The sequence below is a fragment of the Pteropus alecto genome, unplaced genomic scaffold (assembly GCF_000325575.1).
Source record: "Pteropus alecto unplaced genomic scaffold, ASM32557v1 scaffold125, whole genome shotgun sequence".
Classification (NCBI taxonomy): domain Eukaryota; kingdom Metazoa; phylum Chordata; class Mammalia; order Chiroptera; family Pteropodidae; genus Pteropus; species Pteropus alecto.
The window spans coordinates 1,742,069-1,761,712 of record NW_006436888.1 but is presented as its reverse complement, the minus strand read 5'-3'; the positions used below and the strand labels follow the sequence as shown (position 1 = coordinate 1,761,712).

Sequence of the window (19,644 nt, the reverse complement as noted above, 5' to 3'; positions counted from 1 at the left end):
TCTCTCACACCAAGTGACAAGCTGCACACAGGCAGAGGCCGTTTCTTGTCCACCAGTGTAGCCCTTGTGCCTGGCACATGACTGCCCAATAAATGCATGGATAATCGGCCAAGGGTAGAAGAGGGATTCGAATCCAGGCCTCTCCCTGTGTCCTCCAGCCTCCTTTTCGACAGCAAATGCCACCCTGAACTGTCGCTGGCTGATGGCTCAGTGCCCAGTGCAAGGTCTGTGGATGCGCCTGTTACCAGTTATCTTTTCACACCCCACATCCTTCCCTCCTCCTCGGTTTGAGTCAACATTTACTGAGCTCCTACGAGGGCAGGCCTGGGGATGGTGCCAGGGCTTCCAGTACTTCCAGTAATGAGGCTGGTGGGGCTTCTGAAGGGCAGGAACCAGCCTTTGTTTCTTGTCCTCCCCTGCCCAGCTCAGACAGGCCAGATGACTGAGCTGCATCTACAGAGTAGGGCTTGGCCAGTGTCCCGCTGGTGGGTGAGGCCAGAAGCGCCCACTCTTCCCTGGGGGACGTGCACGTGGTTTTGCCTGGGAGATGTGGGCTCAGAGCCCGGATTTTCATCTGAGGAAGGAACTGGACCATAAACACATCCTGCAATGTGGGGGTTAGGGGGAGAGGAGGGAACTGCCCCAGTTAAATGTCTCCTAGGTGTTGGCACTTGTATGAGGCAAGTCCTTTGTCTTTCTGCCCTCACAGGAGGGAGGGAAGGTTAAGAGCGTGGATATTGGAGTCAAAACAATTTGGCCTCGCCTCTGACTACTTGTGAAAACTAAGCCCCAGTTTCCGTATTTGTAAAATGGGGATAGCAATCCATGTTTGTAAAGATTAAATGACAATGCTATAAAATGCTCAACAGAGCACCAGGCACATATTCAACCAGGAAATATTACTATCAGATGAAGAAAAGAAGGCCCAGAGAGGGGAATTGTCTAACATGACCTGAAAAATTATGGGGTGCCAGGAGGGCACCCAGCTCAGTGGTACCAGGTAGGAGACAGGCACGGCTGAGCCAGGAAAATAGTGACTTTATTTGCTACACTGACAGCAGCTATGAGTTGGGTTGGTGGCTGCTGTCTCTATGTGGGATGTCTGAAGAAGGGACAATAGCAGTTAGCATTTCCCCAGGTGGGGCAAGCAAGGCTGGGCCAAGCAGACTTGGAGCAGGACTGTGACAACCGCCAACCTCAGGGCTGTGGGAGTGATGGTGGTGGTGTCTCTGGAGACGGGGCCCAGTCAGTGGCTCAGAGGCAGGAAGATCCAGTGTCCAGTGTTCCAGACAGGGTACACTACCTCCTGGGCTGGGGGGGTGGTGGCCAGGGCTGCTCGGCCAGCTCCTGCTCCAGCTGTTTGAAACGCTTCTTGGAGGCCCGTTTGGGCCTGAGCCACCGCAGGCAGGCTGGGAGGCACTGGTCCAGCACGCTCTGCAGAGGACAGGAACGGTACAGAGGAAGCAGCTGTGGCAGAGTCAGAAAGCCTCCCAACCCTGACCTGGGGTGGGCCCCACCTCCAGCATGAAGGCCCCCACGAAGTTGAAGGCAACCAGGCCCAGCAGCAGCAGCTTGAAGCAGGTGTCAGTGATGTTTCTCAGAGCCAGTGGCCCCCGCAGGAGGCCGGGGACCAGGAGGAGGCCCACCAGGATGGAGCCCAAGAGTGCCAGGGCCACCAGGAAGGGCACTGGGGGTGAGAGAGTATGTCAGGCCAGGGAGCCCCCACACGTTCATACACAAGCCTGGTGGGAACCCCCATAGGCACCAGCCCCCCCCACAGCAGCACCGTTGGTGTACAGCGGCTGGCGAAAGGGCGCCCCCTTGGACACAGCTGCAGCCAGGATGAGGTACTGGAAGCTGGACAGAGAGAAGACCACCGTGTTCTCATAGTTGGGCAGGTTGTCCGGTGCGGGCACCGTCCTGTTCAGAGGCACGAACCTGGCGGTACGGGGACCGGGGATCAGGGAATGAGTGCGCAGAGGACAGGGCAACGGTGGGATTTGGGGGTGGGCTCCCTACTCACCACGGCTGGGCCACAGTCAGGAAGTAGCCCCCTAGCTGCACACTGGCCACCAGGGCCACCTGCAGCAGCAGGCTGCTCAGCACAGGCATGCTGAGCAGTGACCCTGGTGGCCGCGCCTGCCCCAGCACCAGTGCTGGCCCCGTGCGGCTCATGAGCACGGCCACTGTGGTGGTGATGACCAGGTCGATGGCCAAGAACTGCAAGTCGCCTAGGTTGGTATTGATCTGCCGGCAGGGGAGGGAGGGAAAGACAGCTTCTAGTCTGACAGAGGAGGCACCAGCCGTGCCCTTGGGGAGCTGCTCTCCCAGTCTGAGAGGTATCCCCGCTGACCTTGGAGGCCTGAAGCTGATGCGGCAGGCTCCCCCTACCTGCAGGGGACACCCGACCTGAGGAGAGGCTTAGGCTTTGCCTTGTGGAGCCCCTAGGCTAATGGCGGACACAGTTCCTGCCCTCAGGAAGCCCTATACTTAAAGGGGACACAGGGACAGACTCTGGTATAAGATCTGCACTGCTGCATGGCGTCACCGCTTTCTGTGGGGGCCAGTGGCACATGCTCAGAGCAGAGGGGCTGAGATGCCCCCTGAATGAGGAAACAGGCGGACCCACGCAAAGGGCAGGGGCCCTGGCTCTGACCTACTTCCACCTCCATCATGCTCAGAGCAGAGGGGCTGAGATGCCCCCTGAATAAGGAAACAGGTGGACCCATGCAAAGGGCAGGGGCCCTGGCTCTGACCTACTCCCACCTCCATCCGCTCTGCCTGGGCTCTGCCTCAGTGTCCCTTGCAAATGGGGAGCCCCCAGCGCAGAGGGATGAAACATTAGCTCAGGGCAGCTCTCCTGTTTCTAAGGACCTGGAGCCTCTGCTCAGTGCTTTCGTCATATCCTACAAGCCTGGCCACTGAGGTTCGGGAGTCGCCTAAGCCACACAGCTAGAAAGTGGCAGAGCCTGATTTGAGGCACCACCATCTATTCCAGAACCTGCTTGGCTCCTAACCACACCGCCGAGTGTCCACACCCCTGGGCCTGGCATGCGCCTGCTCCCGGGCCCCGCTCTGTGCAGGGAGCTCTGCAGACACCCACCGTGTAGAGGATCAGGACAGAGATGAACTGGGTCAGGCTGTACAGGGCCATGTACTTGAAGACACTGAAGGACGTGTCGAGGGAACAGCGGCCTTCCCTGGTAGCAGAGTACAGGCTTTAGGGAGCCCAGACTGGCAGACAGGCCAGGCCCTGCCCACCGACCCCCTGCCCACCTCACCTGATGACCATGGGCACACACTCAATGCTGGCCACGCTCGAGGTGAAGGGTGAGACCACCGAGGCCTCGGTCTGAGAGAGTGAGATGCCCACGTCCGCCGCCTTCAGGGCCCCGCAGTCATTGGCACCGTCCCCGCACATGCCCACACAGTACCTGACACAGAGGAGTGGGCAGGCGTGGCCCAGATGCACGGCCTGGCTCTGAGCTTGTGAGGCACCTTCGTGTCTGCAAAGGAGTCCCACCCACCTCACGGGCTTGCTGGCAGAACGCGGGGATGGCTGGATCCCGACTGCCCGCACGTATGGTGCCTGCTACACAGTAGGTGCTCAGCAATTAAGTGCGATTACTACTTTAGCATGGCAGCCCTGTGGGTTCTCTCTGAGGGCTCTGGCGCTCTCATGCCTGAGGTGGGAGACAGGGCCTCGGGGACCCCCTCGCCCGCATGGGTTCTCTCTGAGGGCTCTGGCTCTCTCATGCCTGAGGTGGGAGACAGGGCCTTGGGGACCCCCTCGCCCGCATACACTCACTGAAGCTTCTGCAGCTCGCACACCAGTTCCGCCTTCTGCTCAGGAGCCATGCGGGCAAAGACAGTGCCCTGGACCAGGACCTGGGAGCGCAGAGGTGGGGGGAGCTGAGGCAGATGCAGGGTGGGGTAGGGGAGCCAAGAGGAAGGAGAGAGCAGGGGTCAGTGTGGGGTGACCAGGGAGGCTTGGGGCAGCCCTACCTTGGGCAGTAGCCTGGGGAAGTACTTCATGAGGACAGCAAAGGTGGACCCACTGAGGGCTAGGTGGCTGGATCGGGGGTCTGGCTCCATGGTGTAGTTTGCGGCCTGGTCAGGATCCTGGGGGCCCGGGAAGCTCAGCTCAGCTCCCTCTGCCCGCCCCAGAGAGCTGGGGCCTGGCTCAGGCGACATGCAGGTGGGATCACTGGTGGGGTATGTCATAGGTACTTGGCGTCAGCCTCACCTTAGCCCCGTTCATGGCTGCAGAGGACTCCACTGGCAGGAACTCGAGGGAGGCGGGCTGGCCCCCCTCAGGGGGCGTGGCATGGATAATGACCAGACGCTCCTGGGGGGCCACCATGCCACAGTTCTGGGCCACAGTGACCGCCGTCTGCAGGTTGTCCCCTGGGGAACATGGGGCAAGGTCAGGGTCCAGCGGCTACCCAGTGGGGCCAGCCTCACTCTGACACTTATAGATGGGCAAACCGAGGCGGGACAGAACCCGTCGGCCATGACTGGCTGAGCACAGGCAGGTGATCGGTGTCTGAACCTTGGTTTCCTCGTCTATAAAATCAGGCAGAGAAGATCTTAGAAACTGGGGGCTTGGGTTCAAGTTCCACATAAACTATGTAGTGCTACAGAACTTTGCTGGAATACGTGTGTGTGCAGGGGTGGAGGGGACAAGGAGGACACAGACCTGAGCTCCTCCACGGCAACCTGTGCCAGCCAGAATCTTTTCTTGCTCCATGAAATTGTCACAACCTTTGAGGCTGATGAAATTTCCCCCATTTCTTAGAGTGGAAACGAGACCTTGGAGAGGTCATCCAGCAGGTGAGTAGTCAGGCTGGAACCCAGACTGTCTGACATCACCCCTGGGCTCTCTAGAATTCACTCTACTCCCCTGAGCCCCACCTTCCTCATCTGTCAGATGGGCGACAATAATCACTTGGGAGGGATATTATGACGATCCGTGACATGTCTGACAAGGACCTGGCCTGAAACAGGGCCTAAGGAGATGCCCTGGGGAGAGATGCTCCCTGTGCCCTGGACGGGGCAGACTCTTCCCTCCTAACCAGACCTGCTGGTACCTGTCACCATGACGGTGCGGATGCGGGTCCTCCTCAGAGCCTGGATGACTGGTGCCGTCTGTGGCTTCAGCAGGTTCCTCATGACCAGCAGCCCCAGGAGGCTCAGTTCCTGTTCCACGGTGTCCCTGTGGGGCAGGCCAGAGTTCATGAAGTGGCCAAGGTCCCTTCCCCTGCCCTGGGCTATACCTGCACATGGCCCTCCCTCTGCCCACGCAGGGGCCTGAGGCTTGGTCCCCAGGGCCCACCTGGTCAGTTGCTGAGCTGCTTCCAGGCTGGGTGCGATGGGCAGAGGCTTGCCAGCGAGGGCCACGACGCGGTAGCCAGCGGCTGTGTAGCTCTGCAGCATCTGGGCAAAGTTGGTGGGCACTGCCATGCAGGAACAGGTGTCATTGAGACAAAAAGGTGGGTACAGGGACAGAGGCTGGGTACCCACCCCATTGTGCCAATGCCACTCAGGGACTCTGGGGCCCGCCCCCTTCACCTGTCTTGGGGTTGCAAAGGCCTGCCACCAACTCAGGGGAGCCTTTGATGTAGGCCTCAGGCTGAGCAGCCCCTAGCCAGGCCACCACCACGTTCATGCGCTGCAGGGCAGATGAGAAGGGGAAGCGGCAGAGGATGCTGACTGGCAGTGGGGGCTCCTCCTGCAGAGTTGGAGAGGCAGCTGAGGGGCCGGCCTGCGGAGCCTTTCCCAAACCCCGTACCCCACAGGCACACCCCTGGCTCACCATGCCCGGAAACTGGGGCTCCTGAACCGGGGGTCTCATCACTGCCAAGACCTGGGTCCCAAATGCCGAGTCTGTAGCTGGCCCCTCCTCCAGAACCTGGGAGGCAGGCAGACAAGGTTGGTACCCAAGGGGCTGAGCACTGGCTTGGCCTGGGGCAGCCGTCCTTGGCCCATAGAGAAATGTAGGAGAGATTCAAGTTAGACTTATGAATCACGTCCTTAACGGGAGACTGGCTAGAACAGAAAGAATGCGGGCTTTGGAGTCGGGCAGACCCAAGTTCAAACTCTGGCTTTACCACTTGTAAGCTGCTGGGTGACCTTGGACAAGTTATTCCAAATCTCCCCTAGCCTCAGTTTCCTCCCTATGAAGCAGGTTTTAAGCTTCCTTTCTAGGGCCTTGGGGAGGAGTACGTGAGACAAGGGATATGCAACAGAAGGCTGGCACACAGTAGGCATTCAGCACGTGGCCTTGGCCACTGCTATGACTGATGGTGGGCATAACAGAGACCACCCTGGAAGTCCTAGAATGAAGACCAGGTGGGTTTAAGTTAGGGCCCAGCCGCCCAGAGGCAGGGGGCTGACCTGCTTGGCCTCCTCACCCAGCCAGTAGATTCCACCATCTTGAGGTCCATGGGGTCGCCCACTGGGGTGTCCTGGAGCCGGCTGAGGGCGTGGCAGGTGGCCAGTGCTCGGAGCAGGGGCCCCATGGGCAGGAGACGGGGCTCTGGGACCAATGGCAGGAAGGCCTGCCCCTGCAGGGGCACCACACCCATCACATCCAAGCCATCCTCAGTGAGGGTGCCTGTCTGCAGGGGGCAAGGGGGCGGGCCAGTGATGAGCCTGGGATGAGCTGTGCCCTGCTGGGTTGGGCGCCCACACCCCAGGCCAGAAGGGTCCCCCGGAAACCCCAGCAGCCAAGGCTGGAGTCGGAAGAGGTCCTCTCTTGCCTCTGGGCCTTTGCACATATGGGTCCCTCTGCCAGTTGGCCCTCCCCAACCCCTGAGGTTTCTTTGTGGGGTATCATTTCCTCTAGGAAGTCTTCCTTAACCCTATAGTTGGGTCAGGTGGTCCTTGCTTTGGGCTCCCACCCACGGACTCTTTGCTACCCTATCATTTGTTCACTGAGGTACCAAGGAGAATGCCTACACTCGATGTAACTGTTGACTGAATGACTGAATGAATGAGTGGACGAGTGAAAGGATGCATTTCCCACATGTATTTCAATCACCCAGTTACATGCCTGGCTTCCCTGCTAGCCTGGGAGCCTCGGAATCTGACCATGCCCCACCCTTTCCTTTTAAAACTTCTCTGTAGCCCCCACTGCCCTCAGAATAATATCTAAACTCCTCACCAGAGCTGCCAGCCTCTGGCCCCCGAGCCCGCTGCTCCTCAGACCCCAGGCACACGGTTTGCTCCTCTAAGGAGGGACACTGGTTCCTTACCCACACTCCTCAACACCCTAGCCCCGCGACATCTCGACGTGGCCTACCCCACACTGAGGTCACCCAGGGACCTGTTCAGAGGAGCCGCCACTGCCTTCTAAGGGGGTGACTGTCATGTACCATCCACCACGTACCCCACTCGCTTCCTTCCTAATACCCAACACCACCTGCGGCTCCGTGCTCCCCGGCTCACTCACTCTGTTCAGTTCACACACACACATCCACGTCCAGGGGACATCTTTGTGTGGGTCACTGATGGGCCCCCAGTGCTGAGGGCAGCACCAGGCACACAGTAGGCTCTCAGTGGTTCTTGAAAAAAATGAATGAATGATTTTGGACGTCATCTGCCAGACCGTGAGCCTGACGAGGGTAAGGGCTTGGGGTACAGTTCCTCTGAGTGTTTCCACCCCAAGACAGGGCGTGACATCCAACAGGCTCTCAGCCAGTGTTGCTGAGTGAAGAACGCAGGTGTGGAGGCCTGGCTGTGGTGTCCATGGCTGAGCCACGTGCCAGCCCCGCCCACGGCCCCCACCTTGTCAAAGCACACCAGCTGGAGCTTGCCCCCCAGGTTGATGCGCAGCGGGTGGATGCAGAAGATGCCTTGGCTCCGCAGCCGGCTCTGGGCGTAGAGTGTGCACACGGTCATGGCAGCTGGCAGGGCGGGCGGCACCACGACCGTCACCAGGTCCAGAGCCCGGACCACAATCTCGTTCACAGGCACCTGGAAGGAGGCACCGTGAATGCCAAGGCCAGGCTGGGTGGGTCCTGGACTCCCACCAGCAGCCCCCACCCCACCCCAGGGCTTACCCGGTTGCGATACAGGATGAAGATGCTGTAGATGGTGCCGAGGAGAGCTGGGGAGACAGAATGGAACTCGTCAGGATTTGGGATGAGGCCTTGGGGGCCACCGGCAGAGTGGGATGCAGGGGACACTCACCCAGGACAGAGAGGGCAGCCACAAACTTCATGCTGTGTTTGTAGAACTTGAAGGTGACAGGCCGGGGATGCAAGATGGAGCTCACCAGGCCCCCTTTAGCTGTGCAAAACCCTGGGAGATGGGGAAACTGAGGCAGGGGATGCCAAGGGCCAAGACAGGTCTCCTTAACCCTACACACCCCACATGTACCTCTGGGGTTGTAAGACATGAATGATGTCCTGGCGTTAAAAATCACCCAGTTTGGGGTCCCACATGACGGCCCACAGACCTTGCCCAGCCCTCATAGGGTTTAGTAAAAACTGAGTAAGTCAAATCCTGTGACACATTCCCACATGGCAAGAACCCGTCAGAGTTGCACAGCAGTCCCCCCTCCTCTGAGGGGGGAACATTCGAAGACCCCCAGTGGCTGTCTGAAACGACGGAGAATACTGAACCCTGCATAGACGCATACGCTGTCTTTTTTCTGTACACACCTTTTCACGTAAAGGAAGCACCTGACAGCTTCCCTGGCATATCTGAACGGCCAGCATCACTGCTCTCGCACTCTGGGGCCATTATTAAGTAAAATAAGGGTGACTCGACCGCAAGCACTGTGATGGTCACAATCGTCGATGTGGTAACCAAAACGGCGTTCAGTGACTAATGGGTGGGGAGCACATACAGTGTGGACGCAGTGGACAAAGGGATGTTTCCTGTCCCCAGTGGGACAGAGTAGGATGGCAAGATTTCATCACGCTGCTCAGAACAGCGTGCAACTTACCACTTATGAATTATTTATTTCTGGAATTTTCCACTTAACATTTTTGGACCTCAGCTGACTATAAGTCAAATCGAACTTTGTACAGCACTGCCCCTTCCTAAAGGGTGGGCTCTTTCCTGCTTGTCACTTCCCTGCCCACTCCAGCCTGGGGTGGGATACGCTCAAGGTCCCACAGCAGAGCAGTGGCAGAGATGGGTCCTGTCCTTCCTCAAGTCACCACTCCTCTAGGCGCTAGGCCCAGCATCCCTCCCTGCTTTCCTGACTCCTACCTGTCCGGGTCACCACTGCCAGGACGTGGGGTCCTACGAAGGCCCGGGCTTGCAAGATGAGCGTCCCACAGAACAGTGTGTGCCGCCGGTGGGTCTCTGGGCAGTAGGGCGCCAGCCCCTCCGGCAGGGCTGTCTTTAGCACTGGAACGCTCTCCCCTGGGAGGGATGTAATGTGAGACCCATAAGGGCCTCTGTGCCCCCCTCTCCCACCAACAAGATCAAGAGTTACGCACAGAATTGCTTTATAAGCCCTAGGTCTCCTGTAACTCTTATAACCATGTATGAAGAAATCATTGTCCCCCATTCACGAAGTGGGATTCTGAGACTCAGAGAGGACAAAGACACAAACAGATATGTACCAGCCATTACCAGAAACCCTCTCTGGGGGAGCCAGAAGGTGTGTGCACGCATGCATGCACACAGCAGGGGGCAGAGGCTGGGGGACGACTTTCTCCTGTAGGCATTATTTTATAGCAAGCTGCATTATTTTTATAATTCAAACCAATAAAGATATTGACACGAGAGGTCTTGACCTCCGTAAAGCCCTGACCCCCTGCCTGGCACAGTAGAGATCTCTTGCTGAGGGCCCAAGGGGTGGTGGGTGAGTGAGAGCTGAAGCCAGGACTGTTAGCTGAGAGCAAGAGGAAAAGAAGACTCAAATTTAAAGTTCTAACACGCGGCTGGGGTGCTTGGTGGCAGGGGAGGAAGCGCAGGAGGCCACAGACCAGGGGCTGGGAATGACCTGTCAGGGAGTTCTCGTTGACCATGCATTCACCGGCCACCAGGGCAGCGTCGCAGGGCATCGGCCCACCCTCCTGGGGCAGCACCAGGCAGTCTCCGGGCACCAGCTCACTGGAGTCAACCCACTCCTCTGCAGGCAAGCAGGAACCTCAGTCTGGCCCACACACCCCAGCCACCTCCCCCAGCCTCCCTCCCTTCCCCAGTTCTCACCTCCCCCAGGCCGGCACACGCACACCCGCACAGACAGCTTGACCATGTCCCTCAGGGTCTGGCTTTGCTGTGGGTAGGGGGACAAGTTGGGAGTGGGTGGGTGGAGGCCCCCTCGGGGAACCCTCCACTGGCCCCACCCTGCCCACCTCACATCACCCACCTTTTTGGTCCTGTACAGTGACAGGCAGATAGAGACAGAGGAGATGAGGAAGATGCACAGGGCATACCAGTAGTAGTGGTCTGCCAGCCACAGCCCGATGCTGAAGGCCTGGAACCCATAGTAGGGGTTCAGTGCCTAGAAGGGCAGGAGGCAGCGTCAGGGCCTGTGGCCCCCGGGGCAGCCCAGCCACAGGAGCAGAGGGCCCAGCAGCTGCCACAGGACTATAGCCAGGCCCTTCTCCCGGTTAGTCCCATCCAGTTGTTCCTTGAGTCCCCATGTTCTGTGGTCTAAAGAGGACACGAGCATTTACATGCCAGGCCGCTGAGATGCACTTCATCTAAGTGTCATACAATGATGAGGACAATCCCACATGCTACCATCAGATCCATTTTACAATTAAGAAAACTAAGGCACAGGAGGGTTAAGTTACTTGAATAAAACCACACAGGGGCTGACTCCAAGACCTCCTCTCCTTTCGCAGGTGTCTGCCCTGGCTCAGTCTGTCCTGCGATGGTCACAGTCTACTCTAGATGTGTCTAGGTCACTGGCTTCCCTTTATTTCTGAGACCTTTGCCGTGCCACGTCCCAATTCTGAAGCTTGGGTTCCTCATGCGCGCGTGAACAGAGCGTCCCTATTCCTAGCCCCTATTCGTGAGGCTGTAGGGAGAATGAAAGAGGATGGTGCACAGAAAGGACCTGGACTCCGGAGCACGGCCCTTGGCACAGAGCAGGAGCCCAGGCTGTGTGGGTTCACCTCTTGGCCTCTGGTCCCCAGTCTGGACCAGACCTCCAATTCCTCTCCTTGTGCTGACTGGGGTTGGGTCTGAGATGACTCTACTCTAAGTGGGGGCGGCTGGTCTGAACTGCCACTGTAAAGTGGCCCAGAGAGGGCAAGCCCCTGGCCAAAGTCTCACAGCCAGTCCAGGCCATACTTGGGGTGAGGCCCAGGGACAGCCCTACCTCATCCACCAGCAGCTGGGGATAGGACTTGACCGGTACACTGATCACGTTGGGGCCGTAGATGGTCTTCCTGTAAGAGGAGAAAAGGCAAAGCCATCAGATGGAGGGGGCTGTGGCAGTTGGCCTCCAGGGGTGACAGAGCTCCCTGTTTTACAGCTGGAGAAGCCAAGGCCCAGAGAAGATAGGTGATTGGAAGAAGGCAATGCCTGGGGGGGCAAGAGAGAGGTCCCCAGCTCTCAGGGCACCTCTGGTCCAGCAACACCCACCTTACAGTTTGGTCCTGGAGGCAGAGGCCGGAGCGGGAGTGGTGGATGTCGTCACAGGTACGGCCTTGGTCCAGCAGGCTGGGGCGAGTGGGAGAGGGGCACTCGTGCAGGTGACAGGGCCTGAGCTCCGCATCCCCCACCCCTTCTGGCCCGCTTCTGCCACACTAAGCTCCCGGGAGAACGCATGTCCTTCACTAACTCTGGGCTTAACTTTCTCCTTTGGTTCCTCTGATTGGGCCCCAGACCATCTCAGCGAGGAAGGAGGAATGAAGGAGGATGATAATAGTGACGACAGCTATGACGATGCCTTAGGTGAGTCACTTAACCTCTCCGTGCCTCATCTGCAGTAGGAGGATGGTGACATCACCTACTCACAGGGATACAGGGGGACTGAACAATAAGCCATACAAAGTGCTTGGGCAGTGCCCGGCACTTACTAAGTGGCAAACACGTCAAGAATTTTTGCTGTTCTTATGTAACAGAGGCTGCTGGTGCCACTTCCACACCCCCTTGGCACTCACCTCTGCAGGACGCAGAAGCTTGCTGCAAATACCTGTCTTTACCTGAGGGCTCCTCCTAGCTGTGGGAACTCGCTCTGCCCGCAGAGCGCATAAGAGTTCATGTCCCCGAGAGCAACCCGCAACCAACAGTGGTAGGGAGGTGACAGGAAGGTGCCCTGGCCTCCTCACTGTGGGTGAGGGCTTCCCGAGGTACGTGCTCTACACATGCTCAAAGAGGTCCCCAAGGGGACTGAGCTCCAGGTGCTCACGACAATCCCTCCCCCAGCTGCCTGCCCTTCCTGCCACACTTCCCCCGTGTTGCCTGGGTTCGCCTTCCACACAAACCCCCTGCACTTGAATCCCCATCTTGAGATCTGCTTCTTGGGGCTCAAACTCAGATCTGTTGTGAGCTCACATTTATCAAGCACTTAATAGGTGGCAGAGCAGGGACCAGACCCCAAATGATGGCCTACTGGTTCACAGTGGTGTTCCTAGCTCGCTTTAGAGGTTATGCCAAGCTTTACAAGAAGCTTATGTATTTCACCCTCAAAATAACCCCAGGAGGCAGGGACTCTCTTCATGCCCTATTTACAGAGAACCCCAAGGCCTGGAGAGGCTCAGTGACTTGCTCATGGTTGCAGGAGGCCAGGGTACAGAGCTGAGAGGGGAGTCCAGGCAGGGCCACTTCGTGGTGCCTCTTCCGCCCAGCGCAGCACGGCTGTGGAAGGTGGTGTGAGCCGCACAGCCCTGTCCCCTTACCCGACTTGGCAGAAGGCCTGCTGGGTCTCGATCCAGACGTAGCGCCGGCCCTGGAAGAGGTAGTACCGCAGCACCTGCTGCTGGCAGGAGAGAGAGGCTGGCTTGCAGTGGCCCCGTGAGGAGTATGGGGGGCGGGCGGGGGGCGGGGAAGGGGGAGAGGGACCAGTGTCACAGGAAAGAGGTGGGAGAGGCTTGGCAAGTAAAGGTGGTCAGCCAGCATCCTGGAGGTTCGTGACAACAGAACCAGAGGTGCCTGGAGAACATGGAGCCCGCCCCCAACCCTCACTGTACAGAGTGAAACGAGGACCCAGAGAGGGACAAGGGCTTGTCCAGAACCCACCTGTCCACGCATCGCCTCTTCATTCCTGGTCAGCTGGGCGGTGTCCTTCCATGTACCCTCTGGCACTGCCCCCACAGCGGCCTGGCTCTGGCCGTCCTCTGCCTGGGCCTGTGGGGGCAGCCCCAGGCTGGGGAGGGACGTGGGGGTTACTATGGAGCTCTGGGAGCTGCCCCAGTGCCTCCTCATCCCCAAAGCCACCTTCCCTCCCTGGGATGGGAGGCACCAGGGTCAGAACCCATGTGGGTGAGGGGCCAGGGGGAGCAGGCGCTTCTGAGGAGCGGTGATGGGACTGCCTCACCTGCCCTCGCTGATGGCCTCGGTCTGCACCTGGACAGTGTAGAGCTGCCATGAACTATCCTGGAACATGGAGGTGTGGACTCAGTTCTGGAAGAGACCCCTCCACTCCCAGGCCCCTCCCCACAGCCAGGTGACCCCTGCTGGAGAAGGCAGGGAGCAAGGATATAGGTGACCTCCTCAGGAACCACCCGACCTGCCCCTTCCGCCCACAGCTCAGGTGCAAAAGCTGAGTTCCAGAGAGGGGAACAACCTGTGTGAGGTCCCACGGAAAGTAGCCAGGTTGGGCTGAGAGCCTGAGCATCCTCCACCCCCGCAGGCCACCCCTCTCCAGCCCCTGCTCGGCCTCTCACCTCTTTGTCTCTTATTTCGATGACGAGTGTTTCGGCGCGGGCCAGGTTGCACCGCTGGAGCCGCAGCCGCACCCCCCATGCCGGCTTCCACCGGAACAGCAGCAAAGGGATCCCTGCCATCATCCAGACCACGACGTGATAGCCTATAACCCTCCATGGACTGCCACAGTAGCCGCTGAGCCTCTGAGAATGCGGGTGAGAGAAGGCCATGTGGGGGCGGAGCGGGGGCTGCAGGAGGAAGCTGGGGGTCTGGGTGGGCTGGGCTGTTAGTCCCACCCGGGGTTCCCCTGCCCGTCCCCTGCCCACGTACCACGGATGAAACTGAGGAGCTGAGGGGATCTAGAGATGTCTCTATCGTCAGGGTCCCATAACTGGCGGGCGTGTTGCCCACGAGAGGGCTGCTGTCTGTGGACAGAATAAAAAAGGTCATTGGTGGGGGGGGCCCTCTTCTTTCTTTTATTTCTTTAAACGTAATAAGCACCATCATTTTGTAACCGGCGTGAGAGCGCCCATGGCTCAAGTCTTCCTGGGTCTGTCATCCGGCTGGTCTGTTGGTTCTCACTCGGTGTCTCGTTTCCTTGTGTGTCTAGTGACTTGTGACTGGGCGTGGGCCCAGACTTGGGGGACAGGGCCTGGTGAGCACCCTGAGCCTCCACAGCGCTCACTTGTCCAGTTGTTAGCTTCCCAGGAGCTCTGTGTCCCACCTTCCCATCCAGTCCCCACCCTGAGGGCAGATCGGCTGCTTATCCACGTTCAGGCCCCTGCACAGGCCTGGCAGTGAGGGGAGTCTGAACTGATCGAATGTCAGGCTGGCCTTTGAGAACAGCCCCCATCACCCCCGAAAGTGAAACGGGGGTGATGCGGAGGGAGGAATCCAGCCACTGGGGATGGGCAGGAGAAGAGGGGTGAGCTGAGCAAGCCCCCAGGCCTGTGGAAAGAAGCTGCTATGGGCTAGGGCCCAGCTGGACAATTAGTTACCAGGGTTCCTTCTGTGAGGAAGGCCCTGCTATCAGCCCCATTTCACAGATGGGTAAACCAAGGCTCAGGGAACAGCATCAGGTGGCTCTATTGCCGAAATTCCTTTTTCTCCTGCCTCCTCAACTGTGGAGCTGTGGTCCCAGCAGGGCAGGCAGACAGTGGGTATTCTGGGGCCCTGGAGGGGATGAGGATCACTGCTCTTCCCCTTGGGCAGCCTCTGCCAGGGCTTCTCTAATTGTGGTCCCCAGACCACCTGAGGACCTGTCAGACTTGCATGTGCGCAGGCCCCTCCCCAGACCCAGACGAGATCCTACGGAAAAGCTCACTAAGGGGCGCGGGAGGCAGCCTGCTGATTATCTGGGCTCCCTTCCTTCCCCTCCCCAAACAGAACCCTGCAGAGGCCTGATTGAAAAGATCAGAGTGTCCCAGGCAGCTGGCACTGTCACAGCATCCCAGCCCCTCAGCTGCCCCATCCCAAACACTCGGGCTTCGGCAGCTTCCCTAAGCCCGATGTAACCATAAGAGCCAACCTTTCCCGAGGCCCCTGAGTGCGGGCTCTGCTCCTGGCCTTTTTCACATGGTTAACACAATAATCCTTGCCAAGCAAACACAGTCATTATCCCCTTCTTATAGGAGAAAATGAAGCTCAGAGAGATTAAGTAACTTACACAGATCGAGTCTATGGGAGCGAAGGGATGCAAGCCCAGGCGGGTGGGTTTTAATCCCTCTGCCACTTGGGAACACCGAGGATTGGGGGCCATGTGTCCCCATCGGACTAGGCAGTCTGTTCTCTCCTGTCCCAGCCCCCCACGTCTCCTTGCATCATGATGAGGATAATAATTACTACGGTAATGACCATAATAAGAGCAGCCAACATGCATTAAGCACTTCCCAGGTGACAAGATCCACTCTAAGCCTTTACACGAATTAGCTCATTTCTTTAACCCTCCAGCACCATGATAAGGGGAAGCATTTTTCTCATTTTACAAATAAGGGAGCTGAGGCTCAGAGGCATAAAGATCCCCCAGTAAATGGTGGAGCTGGGAACTCTATGCTTTTAGGGCCCATGTGAACATTTTCAGAGAACAGGGCACAGGCCCTGCACCTCCCGAAGCCTGTGACATGATGACTACAAAACCAACCTAGCCAAAGCCCCACCTACAGCTAATCCCTCCCCATCCACTCAGGTGACTCCGAAAACAAATGGAGCCACCAGCTCCAGGAACGAACCCACACACACACACACACACACACACACACACACACACACACACACACACACACCCACACCCCACCCCACCCCTGTAGCCCTCAAGCACGGGGGTCTCTGGCCAGCAGTAGAATCTCAAGGCTGGAGGGACAGGAAGCCAGGTCATCCTTCTTCCCTGGGGCTCACAGAGACCTCAGCCTGGGTCCCCTGCAGTGGTCCTTTTCACTCTCTGGCCCCAGCCCACTCCGGCTTGTGACTAAAGCTTGTCTTGGCACCATTTCCTTCCCTTCCTGAGGCCAGCTCACAGATGACAGCTGAGGCCGCTTTGCTCTCTGGTGAGCCCAAGGGGAAACTCGGGCTGGCTCCCGGCCTGGCAGGCAGACGAGCAGGCACTCAGGACAACTCACACAGTCTGGTAATGCTGGGTTCTCAGGTCCTTTGCCACCAACAAGCCACAGCCCTTTTCTTGCCTCACTTCAAAGGGCCACAGCCCCAGTTGCCCCTGGAGTCTTTTGTGCCAGAGTCCCTCCCCTGCCCTGGACACAGACTGAGTGAGATGGGTAGTTTCTCACACCTTATGGCTGTTCTCTGTTCTCTATAATGTAAGGGGAAAGAGCACCTACGGTTATACGGGGCTGACACAGCCCAGGCCCTGCTCCAAGGGCTTTGCATACGTTCACTCATTTATTCCTATGAAGCAGGTACTACTTTTATCCCTATTTTGCAAATTGAGAAACTGAGGCCCAGAAAGGTGAAGTGGCCCAAAGGCCATGCAGCCAGCAAGCGGTGTGGCTCTAGGGTCCATGCTCTTAACCAAAGCACCACGACCACCGGTGTTGTCGCCATCAGTAACTGTGCTCCTGGTTCTTACAAGCAAGCTATTTTGCAAAGCAAATGCTTTAACCTCTCTGAGCTTCCATTTCCTATTTCTAGGATCATAACCCTGAAGCAGCTGGTACAGGAGGCAGCGTGAGTAACAGCTGCCTATGGTGTCTGAAGTTCCAGAAGCCTGGGCCTGCACCAGCGCGTGGCTCCTGGCTCCCTGCCAAGGAGGCCTGGCTCTGCCCTGACCTATTTCTCAGGCTCCCCTCTACGTTCCTGTCACCCCGCCAGAAAATCCACAGCTGTGCCACTGTTCCTGCTTGCACTCCACGGTGCCTTAAAACCCTCTGGCACGCAGCTGGCAGGAGATGAGAAAGAAGCCTGCAGGGTGCTGGGTCGACCTCAGCTGTCACTTTGCTCTCGCTGATTCGATTTCATCCTGTAACAATCCTTCAATTTCTTCCATTTTACAACTGAAAAAAAACTAAGCCTCAGAGAGGCAGTTTGCCCGCTGACTTGTCTCGCAACTGGAAAGAACCTGTCTGACTCCACAGTGTTCTCTGCCCATTTCACTCCACCAATACCCATCGTGACATCAGACTTGCACGGGTGTCACTGCCTGTCCTGCTCACAGTGCCTGGGCTTAGGAACCATTTACTGGACGAATGAATGTACATCTGACATAACAGCATGGAAGCGACGGTGCTCGGAGTCACTGTGTCCGTCTCCTGCCTCCGGATCAGTCAGCTGTGAGGTACAGAGGTGTGAGCCCCTTTTTGAAGGGCCCTGCCAGTGACCACCTTGTGCCACCCTTACAGCATGGAAGCGACGGTGCTCGGAGTCACTGTGTTCGTCTCTTGCCTCTGGATCAGTCAGCTGTGAGGTACAGAGGGGTGAGCCCCTTTTTGAAGGGCCCTGGAGTGACCACCTTGTGCCACCCTCACTCGCTCACTTCCTCCAGGATCTAAACAACGTTCCCCATGGGAAGTTCTTTCTTGTGTCTCTTACACACCTGCCATTTGACGAGGACTCTCTCCCATTCACCTTTGGGAAGAAGGGAGAGGAGCCTGAAGGAGGAAGTCCCATCTGTGGAAAACTCGTCCCTTGGCAGGGTCACGCCCAGGGCACTCTCTCCTGCAGTGTTTGCTTATGTCTTTTCACATTTTGGTCTCCCCAGTGATGGTGCAAGAAGGCAGTGCAAAGTCTGATCTCTCCTGTACCAACAGAGCAGGCCAGCCCAGAGCAGGCTCACAGGCTGCATGGGATGAGAATGCTTTCATGATGACTGTATTGCTCTTCTGAAGAAAAACAACTGATCCTCATGCATAACCCTCTGAGGGAGAAACTACTATTATCGCCATATTACAGCTACGGAAACTGAGAAACAAAGCTTCCAAGTCTCTTACTCAGATCGTACAGCTTGAAGATGAAGCTGGAAATAGGTGGGTCTGAATGAACACATTCCTCTCCATTCATCCTCACAGCCACTCCATGAAAAGCACAGATTAGCATCCTCATTTAAAATGAGGTCCAGACAGGTTGATTAATGTGTCCAAAGTCATACAGCTGTGAGTGACCAAGACTAGACTTGAACCCAGCCTGACTCCATGGCCCTGGGGCAGTGCTATCAGCACTGCAGAGCAGAGGGGCTGCAGTCAGACATTTGGGGACCTCTTGTTTCCTGCGGAAGCCCTGGCTTCCTGCTGGGGAACTGGCAGCTGCCCAGGGCAGCAGTAGAGCAGCAGAGATGCCCCCTCCCTGGCTGTGGTTACCCCAGTGACCAGGGGCTCCTCTCCTCTGTCAGGCTGGGGAGGTGAGGGACGGTTTGCCAGTAGCATCCTGATCCTTAGATCTGGAGTCCAGGAGACACCTTTCCTCAGCCTTTCCCCTCCCTCACTCTGGGTGTACTCTAGACTTTGGAGAGTTGGGACTAGCGGGGCAGATGGGGAAGGAGAGACTTTAATTGAGGGGTGTGCAGCTGCAGAGAGGATGTTCAAGCCCTGGTGGGCCCTTAGCTGAGGTTTAGGGTCTGAGTGACCCAAACGGAGATGAGACCCTTCTAGATAGGAGAGGTCTATTGGCTCCATTCACATCAGTAGGATTTAAATTAGACTCTAGAAAGGATGGATGGGCCTGGGACACCTGGCCTGGGATGGTAACATGGAAGGTGTGGTCCTTGGACCTGGGTGCTGAAAGGCTTCCCCTGTGGGCCTGAGGCAGGGGATCAGAGTGGCGTTTTCTGCTCCAGGACACTTCGACACAGGAGCTCAGGAGCCCTGGCTTCTCCATTCGCATTCATTAATTCAGCCAAGAAGAAAAACTGCCTAGAGGCCCCGGATGCTATGGCCTCCACGTCTCTTCCCAAAGCTGGACATCCGTCACACTCGCGGGAGCGAGTCCAGTGCGAGTGGGGACATCTGCCTGACCCCCATCACCGCGGGGCCCCCAATTACCCCTTGCATGGGAGCCAGGAGCTTCCTCTCTCAGGGAAGGGGACCGGCGCGGGGATTCCCCCAGGGTCGCTCCCCTGGTTCGTGACTCCTCACTGGGGGTGTCGCCCCACGGCAGCTGCGACGACTAGCGGCCCGGACACCGCGCCTGGTTCCTGGTCGGCCCACTGCCGCGCACTCACCTGCGCTCATGCTGGCTCCTCGCGCTCATCGCCAGCCCGGCGCTGCGGCCCGTGGCCCGGGCCCGGGCGTCGCGAAGCCCCGCGGCGGGGGCACAAGGCGGAGGGCAGGGACGCAGCCGGGCAAGGAGGGCCGAGACAGCTGCAGCAGCCGGCGGCGGTGGAACCTGGGAAGATGCCGCAGTCGGGTTCTGAGCGCC

The 19,644-nt window shown here is 58.0% G+C and overlaps 1 protein-coding gene across 5 annotated transcripts; it reads right to left on the bottom strand.

Annotated features, from left to right (window-relative positions):
* Positions 1-1,018: 1,018 nt before the first annotated feature.
* ATP13A2 (ATPase cation transporting 13A2) lies at positions 1,019-19,638 on the bottom strand. Of its 5 annotated transcripts, none has more exons than XM_025048593.1 (29): positions 19,448-19,638; positions 14,116-14,210; positions 13,806-13,988; positions 13,457-13,515; positions 13,159-13,285; positions 12,819-12,895; positions 11,560-11,637; positions 11,294-11,363; positions 10,334-10,468; positions 10,174-10,240; positions 9,965-10,093; positions 9,223-9,378; positions 8,194-8,304; positions 8,064-8,110; positions 7,789-7,977; positions 6,414-6,620; positions 5,816-5,911; positions 5,572-5,731; positions 5,336-5,456; positions 5,091-5,215; positions 4,247-4,407; positions 4,006-4,122; positions 3,809-3,888; positions 3,282-3,506; positions 3,104-3,200; positions 2,024-2,247; positions 1,787-1,938; positions 1,518-1,687; positions 1,019-1,434 (listed from the first exon to the last, which is right to left on the bottom strand). In XM_025048593.1, the coding sequence occupies exons 1-29, from the start codon at positions 19,455-19,457 to the stop codon at positions 1,300-1,302; spliced, it is 3,603 nt and encodes a 1,200-aa protein (XP_024904361.1). In that variant the 5' UTR covers positions 19,458-19,638; the 3' UTR covers positions 1,019-1,299. The 5 variants fall into 5 exon arrangements, with proteins under 5 accessions (XP_024904361.1, XP_024904363.1, XP_006914376.1 ...); XM_025048595.1 differs by having other exon boundaries at positions 1,787-1,857; XM_006914314.2 differs by having other exon boundaries at positions 3,282-3,434.
* Positions 19,639-19,644: the final 6 nt, after the last annotated feature.